At 35.8% G+C, this 21512-nt stretch overlaps 1 protein-coding gene across 1 annotated transcript in view; it reads right to left on the reverse strand.

Annotated features, from left to right (window-relative positions):
• Positions 1-15988, reverse strand: part of LOC149802503 (3'-5' exoribonuclease HELZ2-like) — a 182325-nt gene extending 166337 nt beyond the window's left edge. Inside the window, exons 1-4 of the mRNA XM_089951747.1 lie at positions 15902-15988; positions 8922-9067; positions 6209-6236; positions 4006-4206 (exon numbers count right to left, since the gene is read on the reverse strand). Coding sequence (XP_089807873.1) covers positions 4006-4206; positions 6209-6236; positions 8922-9037 — 345 coding nt within the window. The 5' untranslated portion in view covers positions 9038-9067; positions 15902-15988. The remainder of the gene's footprint in view (positions 1-4005; positions 4207-6208; positions 6237-8921; positions 9068-15901) is intronic.
• Between the last annotated feature and the right edge of the window lie 5524 nt (positions 15989-21512).

The following is a 21512-nucleotide window of genomic DNA, read 5'->3' on the forward strand; positions in this document are numbered from 1 at the left end:
GTTTTGATTATGAGTATGAAAAAAATCATCCACTAATGACATATACCTGGGTCAAGCTGCATCCAGTATAGCTCTCCAACTATCTTTACATCGGGTGTTTAGAAACACGGTTACGTTTTAGGACCTGCCAATCTCAGACTAAGAGGACAGCTGATATCTCGTGAATCAAATGAATAACGTTTGGCTTTATTCTACACATTTTTCATAATGTCTTCACACCTCTACAAACAAGAGACCCAAATAAGATTGATCCTGCTCACCTGGCATATATAGCTTTACTTGATCATTTCACTAAGCTGGCTTATACAGTATTGTAAAAACACAACCAATGTTCAACTATTGTAACAATATGATGAGCCAGCCTTAAGGAAGCCATAAAAAAGTTATAATGAAATTTTATACATTATCCTGTAACAAACAATTGATCAATAAACTGGTCTTCTGTGTACCTACAGCAGGGTCCTGATTTATCTATGGTATGGGATCTGATGCCATAAATTCATGTTACATCTCAGTTTTCATAAAATTTCATAGTTATTATACAAGTTGCCCAAGCTAGGGAAGTTTGTCTTTATATGAAAGGGGATAATTCATAGGTATTATGTAAAAATTGACTCTCTTTTTCTATTCTGCAAAAAGATGTAATATAAAACACCAATGTGTTCCCTGTCCAATAATCTTAGTAATATTAAAAGTAGTATTGTGTAATAATGCAGACACCAAGAAACCAATCTTACTAATTTAATATTAAGATCAGTATGTATATCAAAACTGTAGTCATGGTGTCATTTGTCAAGGGCCACAACTAATCCAAAATGTTGCTTGCAAGACAAAACTCATAAAAGGCATATCTTGACGTATGACATCCTGTTCATCCCAAACTGCTTCTGAATTTATTAAAACATGCTTTAAAGGTATCAGTTTTAAGGATCTACAGTAGCACAGTTGGATTCGTAATCCAAGAATTGGGGATTCAGTAAACATCTAGTTTTGCTTCCTCATTTTGTCTTTAGAAAAGACATTTAGCTCCCAATTACAGCTCTCACCCATTACAATGCACTTCGTTATAACACAGTAACTCTATAGACCCCACAATAAAAATTATAAGAACAATAATTTTATAAAATTAAAAAAATTAGATTTCAACAATGTACAGAAAAAACTTTACTTCAAAACTACTGTACTTAATTTAGACATTACTAGAATGTGTTTCTAAGTCAGTTTAACTCTAATTAAACAAATGTGTGTGTGATTTGGATTTTTAACGTAGCTTTAACAATTCTTCAGTCATATCACTACGATGTCTGCAGTGTGGCAGTTGATAGTGATGTCAAGCACTGGGGCATCATGCCACAGACATGTAGCATGATGTCCCACCTAGTCACCCTATCCTGACACCAGGCCGACCAGTCATAACACTAACTTCTTAATGCTGAAAGCCAAGCGAGGCAGCTGTTAGTACCATTTTTGTAAGTCTTTAGTATGACTTGGCCAGGGATCAAACCCACGACCTCCCGCATCTGAGGCGGACGCTCTAACCACTAGGCTACAGAAGCGGTCTAACTCTAATTAGCCACTACTGTATTCAGGCAACATAAGACTAAAGTCCTAACAGGCTATTGCACACCAAAAAATTAGCCAAGTCTCTAAAGAGGCACAATTGTCTTTATCTGCCGAGTGCTGAAACCATCTCTCATATTCTTGACTGAAAAAGTGTTTGAATCAGCTATTGTTGCAGCCATAATGGACATGTCACAGGAACTATTTTCATTTTAGACAAAAAAGGACACCATTAGAAAACCTCATGTTGATGTCCAGGAGAATTAATGACAAGATTTTTCAATATGTTCATTTACATGGCAGCCATATCTGAGGTCAGACTGGCACAATATTCATTCAAGACCAACTAGATAATTAATCTTCTGGTGAAAATACCACATAGACATGATTTTTTTTTAGGAGCAGCAATAACATGATTTTTAAGATGGCTGTCATTGTGGCTATATGGATGTCACATCAACACCATTTTCATTTATTACGATCTGTTCAAATCATTTCCATCTAGGAGGAGTAGCAATAAGATTTTCAGGGCAGTCACTGTAGCAGCTATATTGGGTATCAGATAGGCACAAATTTATTTAAGAAAAACTAGACACAATAAAAGTCTTTTGGTGAAAACCCCATGCTGATATGACTTATGTTCATGAGGAAATAACAATAACAAGATTTTCAAGATGGCTGTTATGGTGGCCATATTGGAGGTCAGATTGGAACCTCTTTCTTTCTGGACCAATAAAAAGTCTTTTCATGAAAACCGGATGTTGACATGGCCATCTATTCAGATGGAGTATCGATAACAGGATTTTCAAGATGGCCACTGTGACAGCTATACTTGCTGTCCAGACAGTACCATTTTCGTTTAGGAGACATTAGACATTATAAGAAATCTTTTCGTGAAAACCAATCGATAATGTGACTTTCCATTAAGATGGAGTAGCAATAATAAGATTTTCAAAATGGCTACCATGGTGGTCATATTGGATGTCAAATCAACATTATTTTCATTTAGGACCAACTAGACATTATAAGAAGTCTTTTAGTGATATTTCCATTTTGATATAATTAATCACTCATTTCAGAAGAGGAGAGATAATAAGATTTTCAAAATGAGCACTGCATTGGATGTCCAAAAGGACAAATTGACATGATATGACCATTATTTCACAAGTGATCTTGTGTTGACACCATTTCTCAGCATATGTTTGGGTATGCATGGTGGCCAATATATCTGATGGAGGAAGAACCCTGTAAACCCCATTCCCACTGCCTTGTGAGAATTAATGACCCATGCAAAACTACTGGCAAGCTTTCTCCCATACCCACACTTGCCAAGCGCAAAGCTTGTTCTACACAGATGGAGGTGAGATGGTACTGATAAAAAAAATGAGCACCTTAGACCACTCCCCACCCACCAACTTTGAAGGAGCAGCAATAACAAGGCTTTTAAGATGGCTGCTGTGGTGGCCATACTGACTACTTGGGCAGCACCATTTTTAATTAGGACTAACTAGAACTTGGAATGAATGTGTGTGCAAAGTTTTATAGCAATCCTCCAAGTAATTCGGGGGAAGAAGTGATAAATACACCTAATAGATGGAAAGATGTCATGTGATGGAAGTCTAGGGATGATGGATAATAAATAACCCAGCAGAGCTAATACTGAAAGCCACTTGCAGCTTTGTACCTTGTATGGGAGACTGCAGGTCTGTCCCACTTTATGGTCCATTGTGCCCCCAAATTCTGATTCCTATACACCCTTACTATTACTTCTAACGCAAACAATTATTTGCCTCTTTAAAATTTTGTATGCTTCCCACTTCCCAGAACTGGGGATCAGGGGCACCCTTCTCCATGGGATCCTTGTTAAAACAATGTCTTCATACCAGAATGACTTAAGTCAAATTCTGTTGTGTGGTTTCTTAAAAATCATTAAACAGTAATGGCTAAATTATTTTGCAATGGATAACAGTATCAATTTATAAACTCTTAATGCCTCATTGATTTCTGTCAAATCTGATCATATTCTGCTCAGTGAATAAACGGTTCAAAGATTTCTTAAATTTTTAGTAAGGCCACATTTGTTTATAGATTTTCTGCATCCCAGATCAAAAATTGGAATCCAAATACATGTAATTAAGCATTTCCGAGATCTCTGCATGTTTTCTGTCAAAGTTGGTCAAACTTTGTTGTGTGGGTTTCAAGAAAAAGTTGTTTCAATGTCTTTCTATTTTATCAATGTGAGCTTTATCTGACGGAGGCTCAACGTTACTTCTGCAAATTTACAGAACACATTCTGCCAAATGTGGTTAAACTCTGAATATTCATTTAAATTAAAAACAACAACTATTGGCAGATGCACAAGTGATGATGGATGTTAGGGCCATACCTTCACTTCTTGGCCTGGATAGCTAAATGAAACACCATTATCTTAATCTATCATCTCACCTTTTTTAGACAACATTGAGCGCGATTGGAAAAGAGGGTTGAAATAAATTCCTTGTCAACATCATGGTAAAATCTCATTTCAAGGATTCGTGCCACAAAGAGAGCATTTCTGTAGTGCATCCAGGCCACACCGAAATCTTCTTCTTTAAAAAGTGAATTTCCTTCTTCTTTTAGATCTTGCATCAGTAGCAAGAGAACTTGCTGCAATGGAAAATCAGGAATATACATGGTTTCTGCAGTTCATGCAACTGTATATGATACAATGCAAAAATGAAGTATATTTTCATATCTATTTACCCAATATTAGTTTTTCATAAATCAAGCAATGTGACCCTTTAATTCTCGAATATTCTCCAATGTATAAAATGTGTGGGATGAAGAGATGATAATATAAATGACAAGTACAACTTCCTACTGCTTTTCCCTTTTCTTAATATTCCAAAAAGGGTAATCCATATACTGTTACATTATCATATACAAGCAAGCCTAGAATGGAATTCAGTGAAAAACAGTGTAATGAATACACCAACAAGCATAAATGGCTGGCAGGTATGCATGTCCTGCACAAGCAGATGTGCAAAAATGTATATATGCTCAAAATTGCATCTGTGCAAAATTCTCATCATTACAAACAGTAACAAGGGTAAAGCTGCTATCAGTGTAAATTCTAGGACAAAACGTTAGCAGACCTGACAACCCTAACAAGGCTGTCTCAGCAAGGCAGTTGATTTTTTTTTGTAAACCAGACCTGTTTTCAATAAGGTATAACAAAATATCATGTACTATTATTGTGAAGTTGGAAAATTTGTATTTTTAAAGGTCAGTATTCAAAAACATTATAATCAAAAGAAAAGTTTGTAAAGTATACATAGACCTTATCTACTTCTGTGTGTGCATGAGCGTGTGTGTTTGGAATTTTAACATAGCTTTAACAAATTCTCAGCCATATTGCTATGATGTCTTAAGTGTGGCAGTTTACAGTTAAGTCTAGCACTGGGGCATAATGCCATAGACATGTAGCATGATGTCCCACCCAGTCACATTATCCTGACACCAGGTTGGCCAGTCCTAACACTAGCCTTTAACGCTGAGCACCTAGCGAGGCAGCTGTTAGTATCATTTTATAAGTCTCTGGTATGACTTGGACAGGGTTCGAACCCGCGACCTCAAGCATCCAAGGTGGACTATATTTACCTCTAGTACAGTTGCACAAACTTCAGTTCCAATCCCTATGTTGCTCAATGGCATGTTGCTACCAGTCAACATGACATAATTCTTGGAATTTTTTTCAATTACACATGACTATGGTAATCATATATCCTGCCATATGCTCAAATCGACATGTGATGCCCAATAATGTATTTTTGTGCATTCCTACTTTTATTCACAGTCAAATATTCCTTTTTATGATTCGTTAATGATTATGAACACTTTTCCCTTTGCTCTTCAACATGTATCGCCTGCAGGGATGCCAGTTTATAAAAAATTCTATAATCAGGTTTGTTCATGCAACATTCTGAATACAAAAATATGTGCAGTTGAAGTGATGTGATGTGATTTTGATTTTTAACGTAGCTTTAACAATTTTTCAGTCATATTGCTACGATGTCTGCAATGTGGCAGTTTATAGTGATGTCTAGCACTGAGGCATCATGCTGCAGACATGTAGCATGATGTCCCACCCAGTCACATTATCCTGACACCAGGCCGACCAGTCCTAACACTAACCTCTTAACGCTGAATGCCAAGCGAGGCAGCTGTTAGTACCATTTTTTTAAGTCTCTGGTATGACTCGGCCGGGGATCGAACCCACGACCTCCCGCATCAGAGGCGGACGCTCTAACCACTAGGCCACCGGAGTGGTGATGTGCAGTTGAAAGCATCTGAGATAGTACTGTAAAGTTAGTCTGGTGTCCAGACTAACTTCACTAAATCTAGTATGAAACCCAGATCCAAATCAAACACTTGCCAATTATAAGGATTTTAACACAACAATCATATTTCTGTAGTTTTTCTTTTATTAGACGAGTCTGTATTTTAAGGGTCATTTTTATAAGACTTGTAGCTAAAATGTGAGGGTTGGCTGGTCTGCATTAGTGTCAATTTCTTAATGTCTAATTTGTTTCCTCAATACAAATAGACAGTGAATATTATATATATGCTATAATTGAATATAGGTACCCTTGCTGGCTGAAATACTTACTTTGTTTACTTTAGGTTCCTGGTCCTCACTGCAACAAAATTAAAGTGTCATCAAAACTTCCCTTCAAATCTGAACTGAATGACTTTATTTAAAACAGTCTTTTCTTTTTTCTTAAAAATTTGACCATCTTACACAGCTGACCAATATTTTCATCTTCCTCATTATTTTATTCTAAACTGAATTCCAAGTAAATGCATAACTTCAAGCGATTCCTTTTAAAATGCCATATATGAAAAAGAAGCCACTTCCCCCGTCATTTTCATACAGTTTACTGCATTTCATTTCTAAAGATCAGCAAACCTATTTGATAAATCAATATCATTTCTATAATCTGGTAATAAAATACTAATTTATACATGAGTCTATTTATCCTTTTAAAAAAGCATTTTAATGTTTCAATACAAATTTATCTATATGGCATCCAGGAGGTAGATGTAATTTCCACTCAGTGCCTTAAACTGACATGTCGTAAAATAATGAAAGAGAAACAAGTAAAAGCATATGGTATTCAACACTAGCATAATGAAAATGAGATAAAGATTAATAAATGATACCAATATATAGAAATCAGATTAAATATTTATTCAAACTGAGTCTTTATTCAAGTAAAAGTGTTTTCAAAAAATAAATCCTCATGATAGTAAATCTCATTTTATCTATGCATGTTTAATCCCAATGAACAACATTACATTAAAATACTCAACTATTCTTTGAAATACAATTATAAATGAAACACTATGTATATACACAAATTACTAATGAAACACAATGTATATATATATATACACTAATTACTGCAGAGTACTGAATCTGACATTTCACTAATTTTCAGACAAAGCCACTGAATCAATATCATGCCAATCAAATATCCTGGTCTCGGAATATAGAGAATGCCGTGCTCTTTCTTTTTTGCATTTATTTTACAACCAGCATACAGATTTCATTTCATTTCTTTTCTACAATATTTGAAAATGACAGTTGTGAATTCTGTGTTCTCATGCACCTAGCAATCGAAATCACTAATACCAGCTCAGATTTCATCAACGCATTAGTTTTATCGTCTTTCAGCAGATTAAAGACATAATGATTTTAATACTCACAATTTCTGAGAAAATAAATAATTTTCAGATCGATTTCATGCAAGTATAACTCGATTTAATGTTTAAATTTGCTAGCCCATCCGCTATGCTTTAATGCCACCACGTTCGCGTCTTGTGATGCTAGACTGGTTTTCATACCTTCCCAAAAAAATATGGATATCGAGCTGTCTGTGAAACAAAAAGTATACTAGACGAATCTAATCCACAGAGCATTTGGAATGTCTCAACAAATATATTTATGGCAAGCACCCACATGATCTATACTGCAACCTCCAGATATTCTGGTTAGAACTCAATAAATTTAACTCTCCATCAGTTCAGTTACGACTCAATTACATAACTATTTCAGGAGTCAAATTGTACAGGAAAATTCCCTGGTTTCTCCAGACTTTCGCCAATATTTGCCAAATTCAAGGACTTTTCACGGTCAGAAAACAAAATTATCATTTCTCTCAACTTTTTCACGATTTCCTGGTAGCACGGGAACCCTGACAAGAGAGCATATCAAATTTCATTTTCTATCTCAATTGATTTTAATTGTGATTTTTAATTGATCATGTTAACAAGTTGCTCTCTTATTTGAACATTTGAAAACAAAGTGTCAAAAAAGTCCTTTGATTTGTGTAAAAAAAAGAACATCTAACTTTCATTTTGAATTTACACAATTCCCTAATACTCACTTATAAGTCAAGTCACAGACAACAAAGATCCTGGTCTGCATGGCATAATGTCCCAACAGATCAGGGTCTATGTTGTTTGTTCTACTGATTACTCCCAAAAAAACTGCAGACATGGATCTGCTGGCACATCATGTGATGGCAGATCTGGGTCTGTGCAGTTTACAGTTGGACTTAGACCTTTAAACGTGTATTTAAGGTAAATTCACTTCCATAATAGGATTGTAAATGCTCAGAGGGGGAGAGAGGCAATTCTAACCGTCTCTCTAAAATGAGTTGTAGAATATTTCTTGAAGTAGATAGAAGTCAAAGAATCTTCTCCAGAAATCGCAGGATTTTTTGGGCATAAAGCTGAATGGGGCATGAGCCCATCATTTTGGTAAAGATTTAGCTCAAATAAGACATGTTTCCAGATTAAATTGCCAAACTTAAGATTTCGTGATTTTGAAATCATTTTCATTAGGATTTGGGCCATTCTGTCCTTGAAAGGTGAAAATAAACTGGCAGAAAATCAAAATATCCACACATATCAACAGAATTTTAAAATTTAATTCTGCAAGAGACAAACATAATCAAGCACCAAACATATCCCAATAACTTATCCACTACAAGCACCAAACATATCCCAATAACCTATCCACTACAAACACCAAACATATCCCAATAACCTATCCACTACAAACACCAAACATATCCCAATAACCTATCCACTACAAGCACCAAATATATCCCAATAACCTATCCACTACAAGCACCAAATATATCCCAATAACCTATCCACTACAAGCACCAAACATATCCCAATAACCTATCCACTACAAGCACCAAACATATCCCAATAACCTATCTACTACAAGCAGAAATTACCAAATTTTGTAACCATGTAGATTCTGCTGGAATAAATTACAAGACAGCAATATTTTCCTTGGAACTTACACGAGTAGCCCCCAGAATGGTTTTATTCTCTCTTTGCGATCTTCCCTTTTCCTCATTTCCTCAAAGTCTGGGGGAACATCTCCTGGACACACCTGCTCACTCCAAGGAGTCTCCATGATTCTTGAGCACTACATCAGTTCCAGGTTCTGAAGCAAATTCAATATGGATATCAATGTGCATAAACGTTTTTCTTCAGTATTATTGATGGAAAAATTGAAGCTGTTTAAGTATACAAGCATGGACTTATCTGCTAATATAGTAACTGATAAATTAAACTAGACTTACCAAGTCGAACTTTGATTGTAATTTTAGAGTGCTTACTGGAAGATAACTTGAGGAAAGTTCAAGTTTTGTGTCTGACTGCACAAACTTATTTCAACAACCTGCCTTTAAACCTTATCAGTTCCCTTACACTGACTTTTGTTGAACCCTTTTATTCCAAGGTAAACCCCACCCCCACCAAGTAGTGCAGAGCATATTTTGGACCAATGCAACACATAACTACCCTCATATCAGTCATCTCTAATTTGACCTATCTAATGCTGAACTAATGGAGGTAATTACCATTATGTACTGCCTACAGACATACAACGGGTTGTTTTACTTGGCAAGGCAACTGGGTAAGAAACAATTAAATTGTGAAGATTACCAATTATCTCATTTTTTTCTCAAAAGGTAGGATATTGATAATGCATGCAAGAATAGCCAAACCTGTGCAGCTGTGAAATATACAGTATACAAAATATGGCACTTATATTTTCTTGATTGAAATGAAAAGTGTAAACAGGTTCTGCTATAATGCAAGTAAAAAACAAATGAATGTCAAGTTTACAATCAAAGAAAAAAGAAAGAAATCAATAAAATAAATACATTTCAATAAAATTACCAGGGAGTTTTACATTTTTCGAAACAATTCTTCAAGGAAAAAGGTTGTATCCTTGCTCTGGATAATTCATGATGATTATAATTTCTCACAACAAGAACATAATAACTTTAAGAATTTGAAATTTTCAGCAATATCACAATGCCTTCATCATCGACTAATATTAATCAATTTGACTTATAAATGTGATATGATATGAGTTGTTCAAAGACAGGAACAAATGACCATATTACTTTTACTTTTTTTCACTGAATCTTTAAGCAACACAGCAGCAAACTTCCCTACAGCATGCTTTATCATAAATTTTTTGGACAGAGCATTCTCAAGTCGCCATTGCATTGTTCCTTCCAGTCATGACACCATGTGTATAAAGCAAATAATGTTCCATTGTTTCTCATTTTTCACCAATGGTTCATTCCATGAATATTTAGACTCTTTGGCATTCTGTTTTCTTTATCAAAACTAAATACATCTAATTTCTGTATCCCAGTCTCACAAGAATCATTCTCATCTGCAGTCTTGCAACAAAGTAATCACATAAATTGCTGAAGGAAAAGTACACATGATCATCACTCGAAGACAAAAATGTATGACAAAAAAAAAACAGACTTTAAAATGACTGATGTTGATTAACATGGAAGACTGATTCCTTCCACAAACAAAACAAGTCTCAAAAACATGGCAAGTGTTCCAAACATCATGCAAGGATTTATAACAAGATAGATTTAAACTGTGTTGAGCAACGTTTATCAAAGAAAGGTGCCAAATGACATGCGCATGTTACTCATTATTCTTTTGAGCAAAATGATCAGTAGGAACCAACAGTACATTAACAGGTGTCTTAATTTTTTTGCAAAGATCTAATCTTCACCTATTCCCATTACAATCTGGTGATAGCTTGCACACTGCACAACTTATACTAGCTTTCTGAAATGTATCATATAGAAAAGAATGTATCTAGAACTTTCAATCTTGAGCTTTCTATTCATGAAATCATGTGCTCAGATTGTGCATGTACCTTACACAACATGTTCACAAAGCCAAAAGCAAACTGTTTTCCGGTCCATCAGCCATCCTATTTTTCATTGCAGACCCCCACAATTTTTTCTTGCCAAGGGTAAAATTATTTTCAAAATTATTTTTTTTCAAATTCCTGATTGAGCTGGTTTAGCCATTGCGAAGCACTTAGTATATTATATATATTAATCATAATTATAAATAATGTTTAAATAATACATATACATTTTTAAAAACTTACAAAATTGATTTGTGCATCTAACTGAGCCAGTTTAGCCCAGTACTTGAAGTGCTTATACATTATATATAATAATCATTATAATATATATAATGTTTTTAAAAAAACATACATACCTACCATAATCTTAAAACCAGTGCCATACGAAAAACATTCTTTGGCCTAAAAGAATGTTTTGGCACGAGTCATATTACTTGAAACTTTTTTTCAAACAAAGGTCTCTAATATTAGTGTCATCTTTGAAACATAAAAATGAACAGAAGCATAACCTATACTTAGGCATTATTGATTCTGCAAATCAGCATGCATATGTGTGCATGCGTGTGTGTGACTTGGATTTTTAACACGGCTTTAACAATTTTTCAGTCATATCGCTACAACGTCTGCAGTGTAGCAGTTTATAGCGATGTCTAGCACTGCGGCATCATGCCCAGACATGTAGCACGATGTCCCACCCAGTTACATTATCCTGACACCAGGACAATCAGTCCTAAAAGTAACTTCTCAGCCAATAAAGCAATCTGAATAACTTTTCGACACATTAGTTTGAGTCCTGGATACTATCAGAACTGTCACTGATATCACATGTATAGAGAAATACACTGAAAGATACAAGTACATCCATGACAAATGGGAGCACCCTTCCGCTGAATTCTTGGCATGCAAAACTGCATATACAGACATTGCTTCCAACATCCCAGAAATATGTTTTATACTATGCTTATTTACGACAATGAACAAATGTTTAGTTTTCTTTAACCCTTTACCTCATGCAAGCGCGTTTGGACACCTCTACTCCATTCGCATGGAAGTGCCTTTTGACGTCTCTACTCCATTCACATGGAAGCTCCTTTTGACATCTGCTGTAAACATCAGCCATTTTAAGCTGGTTTTTGAAGTGCCACCTTCGGGGAAACCCCCCTATTAAATACTACATTCATTTCTGCAAATGACAATTACATCAATTCATGTGGTCACTGTTTATGCTTTGGTCGATATCTGCTATTTAAAGTAACTGGTTCGTAATTTCCACTCTCCAAAATGGGAGGTCACCGATTTCATTCAGTACTTACGAAGTTTTCACGATTAGAATCACAACTATGAAAGATTCAATAACTTAGGTAAAGGCTCTGATATTGATGTAGGCAGCAATTAGTTTTTATAAATTATCAAATTCAGATGACTTAGTGATGTAGACGCGGACAAAAAAACGTAAATTTCGAGTATGAGAAATAGCAGCTATGGTTGGTCACACGGTCTCACTGACTTGACAGTGAACGAGTTCTCTCAAGATTTTAAAGCACATAAAAAATTCTTCTGTGAAAAATAATTACACAGCTATAACAATCGGACTTTGCTCTTAAATTTTTCCACAAATAATAGATGTGTACCAAAAATGTAAAATGGTTAAAATTGCTGTTAAACGTAACATACACTACACTGCCTAACAGTTAACAGGCAGGCCTATGCGTATGGAGTTGAATAGTTAACCGGTGTTCTATTTATATCGTGCTGCACTTTGTAACTATGAGGTAAAGGGTTAAACTCGTTACTTCTACTAATGCATATATACAGTACCAGAAGTAGTCTTGTATCACCAGAGATGCATAATCAAGTTGCTAACTATACTCTCTCTGTCCTGTTGATTCATAAACGTACTTCCGGCCTAAGGTTCGGAAACTCACAAGACAAAAAAATATTACATATTCAAGCTTTGCAATAGATGAAATTGCAAACATCTGGTCTTTTAACAATATTTAGCATTTGAAGTGATGAAAGTGTTCTATTTGTAGTCTTACAACCTATAAGCAGGAATTTCCACTGAAAACAAGGTTAGTTGTGAAAATGAAACAAAAATGACAACATTCATGTATTCAAATGATTGTGAAGAAAGTTTTGAAGGATTTTAAATTAACAACATTGCAAATGACATCAACTCAAACTATCGGACATTAATAAAAGTCCTATTTTGACACTGGACATCCAGTGTTTTATCTACCCATGCATCATTAGTCAAATATGCAGACTTTTCCGACTGACACACAAAAATCGTTGTAGGTAAATTGGCACACCCCATTGTTATGTTTTACTATTAACAAAAAACAAAGGTTCAGTCTAAAAATTGTTGCCAGTACATAAATTGACAACACCTCAATATTATGTTTTCCTGATTAACATATAAACATACACAAAACATTTAATTAATGTTCATATCAAGAGATGGAATAAGAGAGGGCAAAGATAGAAAAGATAAAAATTTGAAATGTTTGCTTTGTGTCTATTCTTATCTTTCATTTAAAAAATATCTAAGTCAATCAATGTTTGGCCTTACAAGGACAAAGACGTTTAAACTTAAATTAAAAATATTTACTCTTGAGACAAAATTTACGGTACATGGATGGCTAGTGTGACTACAATTAGATTCACAGGTGTCAACACGTTTATCATAACAGTAGATCAGACAAGCTATCATAAAACTCTATTAACAATTTACATGGGAAGGACAAGGACAGTTTCAAAATGTTGATTATGCAGTATGTAATTTAATTACTCTGTGGTTTATGACTTTTCCACCATATTTCTATTGCAGAATAAATGACCGTTGATAGAAACATACAAAAAATATGAAATGGCCATTGAACAAAAAAGAACATTACATTCGCATTACTATTATATAAATTGTGGAACAAAAATTTGGGCCAAGTTTGTATTGTTGACCGAGTATGTTATGGGCCAATTTGGGTAGGCAGTGCTCCTTAATGGACGACTCTGCTATTGTCCAGTTAGTCCCATAATCTTTTACTCAGTTATTCATGCACCTGATTTTAATTCATTGATACTTGTATTTACCACCATACATGTATCAGCCAATTCTGTGCACTGGGTAATTCTGCACAACTATATAACATTCCTGTAAACATTGGATCACGTGTTGTTTTTGGCTGAATATCCCATTTGTATCAAGAAAGAACGATTGTCCTTTTATTAAGGAAGTGATATTCATTAAGTGTACAAAAATATCCCACATTTTTACCCTAACTGCATATGAAAATGTGATTTCTAAATGTCAACATGAAAACCCACTCCATGACAGTCTTAAACTTGTAACCTAATTTTTTCTTCTTCTATAAACAAGATGTTGTCAACACATTACATCCTGTTCATTGTTGGTTCTCTTCAACGTAATAGCTTTTTTTTTAAATGCTGAGCTTTATTCATTTTTGTACACGATCACTTTAGTTTGCTTAATATCTCTTGCCAATTATTGGCAATGTTACGTTGAATTCTGTAAAACCAGCTATAAACCTGACCTAATTACTCAACCGAAATGCTTACAGCTACAGTTTAAAGTAATGTATTTCATTTCCATTGCCCAATTAATAAACATTACATCTTTTCAAAGCTATGCGCAGAATAGGCCGACATATCGCGAGTCACAAAAACATAGAGGCTGTATCCAGTGTGTCCAAAACTATTATTATTTTGAACAGAATATTCTGGTGACAATTGCGGCTTTTCAAATGGTAAGCATTGCAGTGTTTTATTTTTGGCAATCGGTCGAATTCAGTAAGTCCTACAATGCAAGACAACGCACATGTTGTTTTTGTTTCAGTGCTATGTCTTAATATCCAAATAACAGCCTTGTATAGCCTGTCCCAATGTCGGTTGACATCACAATGAGTAGTCAAAGTTTCAGGAATATCTTGTACACTTGGCCACCTATATCGACACTCTTTCACTAATTTATGTGTAATTAATATACTTACTGAGCTGTCTTTATCCTAGTGGTAATAAAATATGACACTAGCAAAGGGACAAATTTTCATGATCCGTTGACTTAAATTTAAATTTGTTGTAATGTGGCGACAATCGAGGTATGATGAAGTATGTTTAAGTAGGTTCATGTGGGGGATATGTTTCTTGAATAAACGAAACATTGCTTACAGTTCCAATTGGCATAATATATTTTTATTCGTTTCATTAAAGAATAATATTTCAACTTAACCAGATTTCACCATTTCAGGCTTTCATCGCTTTCCAGCCAAATGAAATGTAGGCCAACAAAACCTGAAAACAGGTCAATTTCTTTTGTGAGAATTTGAATATATTAGAGAAAAGACATCAGGGTAAGTAAAGTCTGGCAAAAACATAACTTTATTTTGTTTAAAAGCATCGTTATTGGTTGCCAGTTGTGTGTGACATTCCTCAAAAGTCGACATCAAAACACGCTACACTGTACCATTAGTCAGGCAGTAAGACCTATCATCCCCCAGAACAAAAATATCGTTCAAGGACTAGAATTCGGTATGCGTTTTGCTTCAGTACGGAAACGTTAGGTGCGCAGAAATGCCCAACAGCATTGCAACGTAAGTCAATCTATGTCTCAGTTTTGTTTTGGCGCTACTGACATTTTTTTTCAACATGCCTGGAAATATTAAAAACATAAACCCGAAAGGAGTTGGAACGTTTAGAAACAAATCGATCCTAACTTGCAGGGGAGGTAATTCGGTAAGCAAAACTTACTTCGCCATGCTGTGGCAAGTGAATTTCATTGTAACCATTAGTATCCACAAAATGTGTATGATAGCATAAACTTTCTCGTATTACATATCTCTAAAATAATTCGTAATAAATTTAGATCACCAAGTAACAATGACAACTTCAACAGGTGGCCAAAATCAGTCTCCCCAATATTTGCTAACCTTAAATACGCAACATACTACTCGACAGTAGCAATGTCACGGAAGCTCTAAAACTACAATGCTACATTATGACATATGTTGACGAATTGCTACATCAAAAGTATGAAGCATGCTATAATCTGTGCAGACTACTGCTTACCTCTTGCCGGTTATTAAGGAGTAAGAAGACAAAAATTAAGTCTTATCATCCCGCGTTTTCTGCCATTACTTTTCAAGAACAAGGCATGAGGTGGGTGCGTCTGAATTCTAAAAAGTTTTGATGCGAAACGACTTTTTAAAATCCACTCATGAGGTAAAAAAAAGGAAAAAGGTGTAAATAGTCTCGAATAGCACATTTCAAACATACATGAAACATATCCCGAATAAGAATAATATCTTTATTTATTATATATATATATTTTAAGTATTCATTTCTTTACATGACGTCATATACGCATGACCCGGTCAGTTTTATTCCTAACAATACAACCACTTTGTGGAAACAGATAACGTTACACTCGTGTATCAACTTGCTGGGTTAGGGGTAAATAAGGGTACTCATAACAAATAAATCAACAAAACTGATACATCCAGGTGAACTGTCCATTTCTCATCGTCAACACAGCAAAGCTGTCTTGAATAATTACAATCAAACTTTGATTTGTAAAGTACAGGCTATGTTATTGCATCACCATTCGTGTTTAGGATCAATATTTCCGTGTAAGTCTACCTGCACGTTGTAAATAATATAATATAAATAGCAATATTTTTCTTGCGACAAGTTTAAAAAAAAAGGGGGGTGTCGCAAGTAGTATGGGTATGTGTATGCTAGACAATTTCTATTATTATTATTATTACAAAAATAAACATTCTGTATATGCGAGTAACAATTTTAAGAAAAAATATTAGATATCAAAATTCAAAGTCAGTGGACCAGAACTTAGGGTATTTTTGAAGTCATTTAAAATTACTAAACCACTAGTGTTAAAATATCAGTAAATATAATTTCGGCCGTTTGGCTTTCAATTTAGCTCATCGTCAGGCAAGCTGGCTATACATTTTCTTTCATGCCACTTATTGATGACCAGTTAAGTGCTTCGTGTAGCTATTACGCTGTAGCCTCAACATAACCCAGGCTGCTAAGTGATCACATAAGGTTCCGCTTTACGACTTCGTATCTTACAAAAGCGTTTAATTTTCTAAGATTTTCCTCACTGGTTATGCTAAAAACTTTAAATGGTCGTTGTATATCTTGGGTATTATTCAAGGGACTTTTAATTCCCTTTACTTAGTTATACGATTGATCGGTGTAATTTGTGTTAGAGGATAAACAGCTTGGCCTTATTTCAGATGTACGTCTATCAAAAAGCTGCTAGTTCCATGTGGTAATTTTATCTTCTGGACATAAAAATTAATTTGAAAAACTACTTTTTTTATCTTTAATAGAGTAGTAGTGAATGGGGTCGCTTTACGTACAATGGGAATTAGCATTAAAAAACACCTTGGGTCACTTTACGTACAATGGAAATTTAACATGGCGAAAAATCGTGGGTCACTTTACGTACAAGGGGAATTAACATGGGAATAAATCGTGGGTCACTTTACGTACAAGGGGAATTAACATGGGAATAAATCGTGGGTCACTTTACGTACAAGGGGAATTTAACATGGGATTTTTTTTTTTTTAAAAAAGTTTTTTTAAATTTAAATTTAAATTTAAATTTTAAAAAGGGGTAGGCAATTCAAAGACTATCTCTTTTCGAGAAATATGGCTGGCCCTGAAAAGGGCCTTTGGGTTTTCTTCTTCTACTTCTAATTTCTTCTTTTCCTCCACCAACTTCTTATTTTAGCTCCAACACTCTTTCTCTTCTTTTTTTTCTCCTTCTCTTCTTTCTTCTCTTCCTTCTCTTCTTCTTCTTTCTTCCTCTTCTCATTTTCCTCTTCTTTTTCAATTTTTTCGTTCCATGTTCTTATTCTTATCTTTTCCTCTTCATCCTCCTTCTCCTCCTTGATCTCTTTCATGACACCACTAATCTTGTCCTTTGCTTTCCTTAAATTGTTAATTTCCATCTTCACACGATGGGGACTATAGGAATAATGGTCTTCAACCAGTCTTATTAGCATCTGTTCCATTATTCCTAAGTTGTCTAAAACGTCTTGCAAGGTTTGTAATTTGTCCATTTGGTTTGACGCCATCTTCTTTGTATTCTTTGCAGAATGGTTTGAACAACTAATACTGTGGGTTCTTATACGAAAAGCGCGAACGTGAAGGAAAACATCCCCCTAAAACATAGAATGGATCTTACCTAGATGATGACCAACATCGCGCGTACGTGAAGGAAAACATCCCCCTACTTTCTCATTTTATATAATATAACCCTAACTATACTCTCCACATTTGCTAAGAAACCCATAATCTACTATTCACACAAACATACCTGAGCTCTTACAAACACATACACTTCCACTATTAATAAAGAGTTAGTGTTTATATTCACACTACTCTACCTACACATTGGCAAATTGATGGTTATTTCTTTTCTTGAGTATTGGGTAGCCCTGAAAAGGGCTGTTTTTTTTTTTAAACTTCAGAGACCCCTGGTTAATGGTGGCACCTTCCGGGTCTGGCACCACAGACACAACGTCTACTCCAATCATTAGTCCAATTCACATGACTTGTTTGAAGAGCAGACGGTGGGTGAGTGGCTTCACTATCCCACTCCTCCGTTTGCGGAATAGTGAACACTTCTTCTTCCCTCTGTCTTCTTTGTCTTTCTTGTGATTGTGGTTCAGCTCTCTTTCTTTCATTCTCTTCTTTCATTTTTCTCTCCTTCTCCTCCTGTTCTATTCTCACTTCTTCCACAAGGGCCTCCGCAGTCAGCTCGTTCAGTAGGTATCTGGCATACTCCAGATGCATCTGAAGTTCCATCAATTTAGTCAGTCTTCTGCTCATTTTTACTGTTGATCAATCAACATGGGTAGCTGGACTGCCGAACGAGTTTCAATTTATACTGAAAGCGCGGACGTGATGGAAAACATCCCCTAATAACATAAAATTGATCTTACCTAGATCATGAACAAAAAATAAAACAACGCGCGGACCTAAAAGAAACACTCACTCACTTTTTTATGCTACCCATCAATATTTTAAAATTTTTATAAATCACTTCAATGGACTATCCACATACGCAAAGCAATCCAATCTAACCCAAAATATATACCTCTAACAGCCAAAAAAACTAACATCATTTTAATCTACTATCCACACCAACCTATTTTATCACTTACAAACACAAACACACAAACTCATACCCTCACATTCTTTAAGAAAGAGTTAGTGTTTATTTTCACACTACTCTACCTACACACATTGGCAAATTAATAGTTATTTCTTTTCTAGAGTATTGGGTAGCCCTGAAAAGGGCTGTTTTTTGTTTTGCTATGGCATTCTTTTTTAGTTTCTAAGAATGCGATGTCCTCTGAGGATAGACTTTCTGGCGATAGGTCTGCTTCTTCGGAAAGAGAAGAAGAATTCTTTGGTGTCGATACGACAATCGACAAAGCCTCTGTCAGCTTCAGGTTGCTGCTGTTGCTGTTGTTGCTGTTGCTGCTGTTGCTGCTGTCTCTGAAGTCTGTACTTCTCTGTCCATTCTTCTTTCTCCTTGTTCATTTCTTCTCTGAAGAGCTCTTCTATCAGGTCTTCAGTGATTTTTAACATTCTCACATTCTCTATTTCTTCTGGCTTCGGTATCAGACTGTGTCTGACCCTATGCAAATTCACGTAGGCTTCGTTGAGCTTAGCTAGTTTGGAGCACATCTTCTTAGGAGGATGAGTCGACAATGGATGGCTAGACTGGGAACAACCCGGTTCTTAAAGTGAAAGCGCGGACGTGAAGGAAAACATCCCCACACGGTTTTCGAGCCGCAACGTTCATGAGAGGGATAGTAAGAAATGAAAGAGCATCAATCCAACATTCTTATAGCTAAACAAACCACAAAGTCGTTTTTTTCAAAACACAACATTTTTTATTCAAAAATCACTTAACACTAAACAACAACAACTCTAACATTTTTTAACATTAATCCAACACTATAACATCTAACAATTTTTTTCAAATCACAAACATTTTTTTCTTTAAATACAATCTACTTTAAACAAGGCTGACAACGTTGTGAATGAAATTGTGATTTCCACTGTTGGAAATCATTAGGCCATTGATGGACACTACGTTTCCTAGCTTGAGACAAAAGATAAGCATAATGGTCACAAAACCATCGATCTACTTTCACATCGTTTCTAGCAGAAGAACGAGGATCGAAATGAGTCACTAAATGTTCTAAGGAATAACCCAGGCTGCGATGATGCAGAAAATACACACAGTACTGTCCACACACCAAGGAATCTGTGCCTTGTAATTTCACGTTATTGAATCGGGTGGTTTGAGCATTTCTTCTCATAAAGTCAATGATATCGTCTTCCAAAGGGGGCAATCCGTACGAATCGAAATATTCCACACATCCTTCTTGAGGAAAGTAGACGGCTACCCAGTGGGTTCCTGGGAGATGACTGTCGTCCGTGTTGATCACGTAAGCTTGATGGTCTTTAGGTTTGCGATGAGGGAGTTCATCTTTAGCACAGACGACGGGATTCCAAGAAGCCGTATACGAACTGTGGTTCAAAAGGTAATAAAGTTCCCAGGTATCCATTGATTTGTGTTTTTTTTTCTTCTTCACAGGTAATAATAAATCGTCAATTCGATCCTGACTTTTTGCTTGAAAATGTCTGACGAATAAACGGTTATTCGTTCTGTTTCCTCACTCTGATTCAGGAGAGCTTCGATACGATGGATCTCTTGAGTGGTTAATGGTGGACAAGAATGTTCACGCAAGTCTTTATACCACTGGTGCAACACGTCTTTGTTTGAGATGAGACTCCAAGCTTCGTCCAGATACTCGTCCAATTTTTCTTCTTGACTCAACATCAGGCATTTATCGTGTTGAATTTGACTGGGATGATCGTTTTGACATCCATAGCAATTTTTCTTGATCAATTCCGTCATTTTGTCGACCAAGTGTTTGGCAAAACAGGAGACTAAATGGGCTTCTTGTTCTGGCCATCTCGACTTCATCAAAACTTCTTCGTCTTTGTCTTGAGATTCTTCTCCTTCCACGGTCTCCTCACATTTCATCTCCAAAGTTTCTCCACTAGGTAAAGAGGGATAACAGTCTTCCATGGCTTTCTAATAATCTAGAATGACTTCTCTCAAACTGTTGATTTCTATGGTATTATCGAATTCTGCATACAGGATGACGTTCACTGTCTGTTTCAGTTCTGCTGCAAACTGAAGTTCCACACGAATCTGGCCAGATTTTATAGGGTGGAAATGTCCCTCGTCGCTGCCTTGGTCTGGAGTGAAATCGAAAGCCCACAAAGCATAGCCTCCGTCATATTCGTCGTACTCAATGCCGTGACTGGTGTTGGTTCCTAACTGGCCGGTGGCTTCGTACAGGGACAAGTACGATCTCAAGTAATTTTTGTTGGTAAAGTCAGGTTCGAAAGGTCGGGTACACAAGGTCTTGCCATCGCGACTGACTTCGATTTTCTTCACGTTGAAGTGTTGAAAGTTAAAAGGATTTTTAGCGATAGCTCCGTTGAAGGCTGAATTCTCGACCATACCAAGGATTAAACGCTTGGGTAGCTGTCCTTGAAACAGATGATCTTCGATCATGGAATGCTGTCCAGCGGGAATGGTGAACGTTTTCACTTCCAC

Source organism: Sinohyriopsis cumingii, chromosome 3 (genome assembly GCF_028554795.1).
Source record: "Sinohyriopsis cumingii isolate HCF-2022 chromosome 3, ASM2855479v2, whole genome shotgun sequence".
Taxonomy (NCBI): domain Eukaryota; kingdom Metazoa; phylum Mollusca; class Bivalvia; order Unionida; family Unionidae; genus Sinohyriopsis; species Sinohyriopsis cumingii.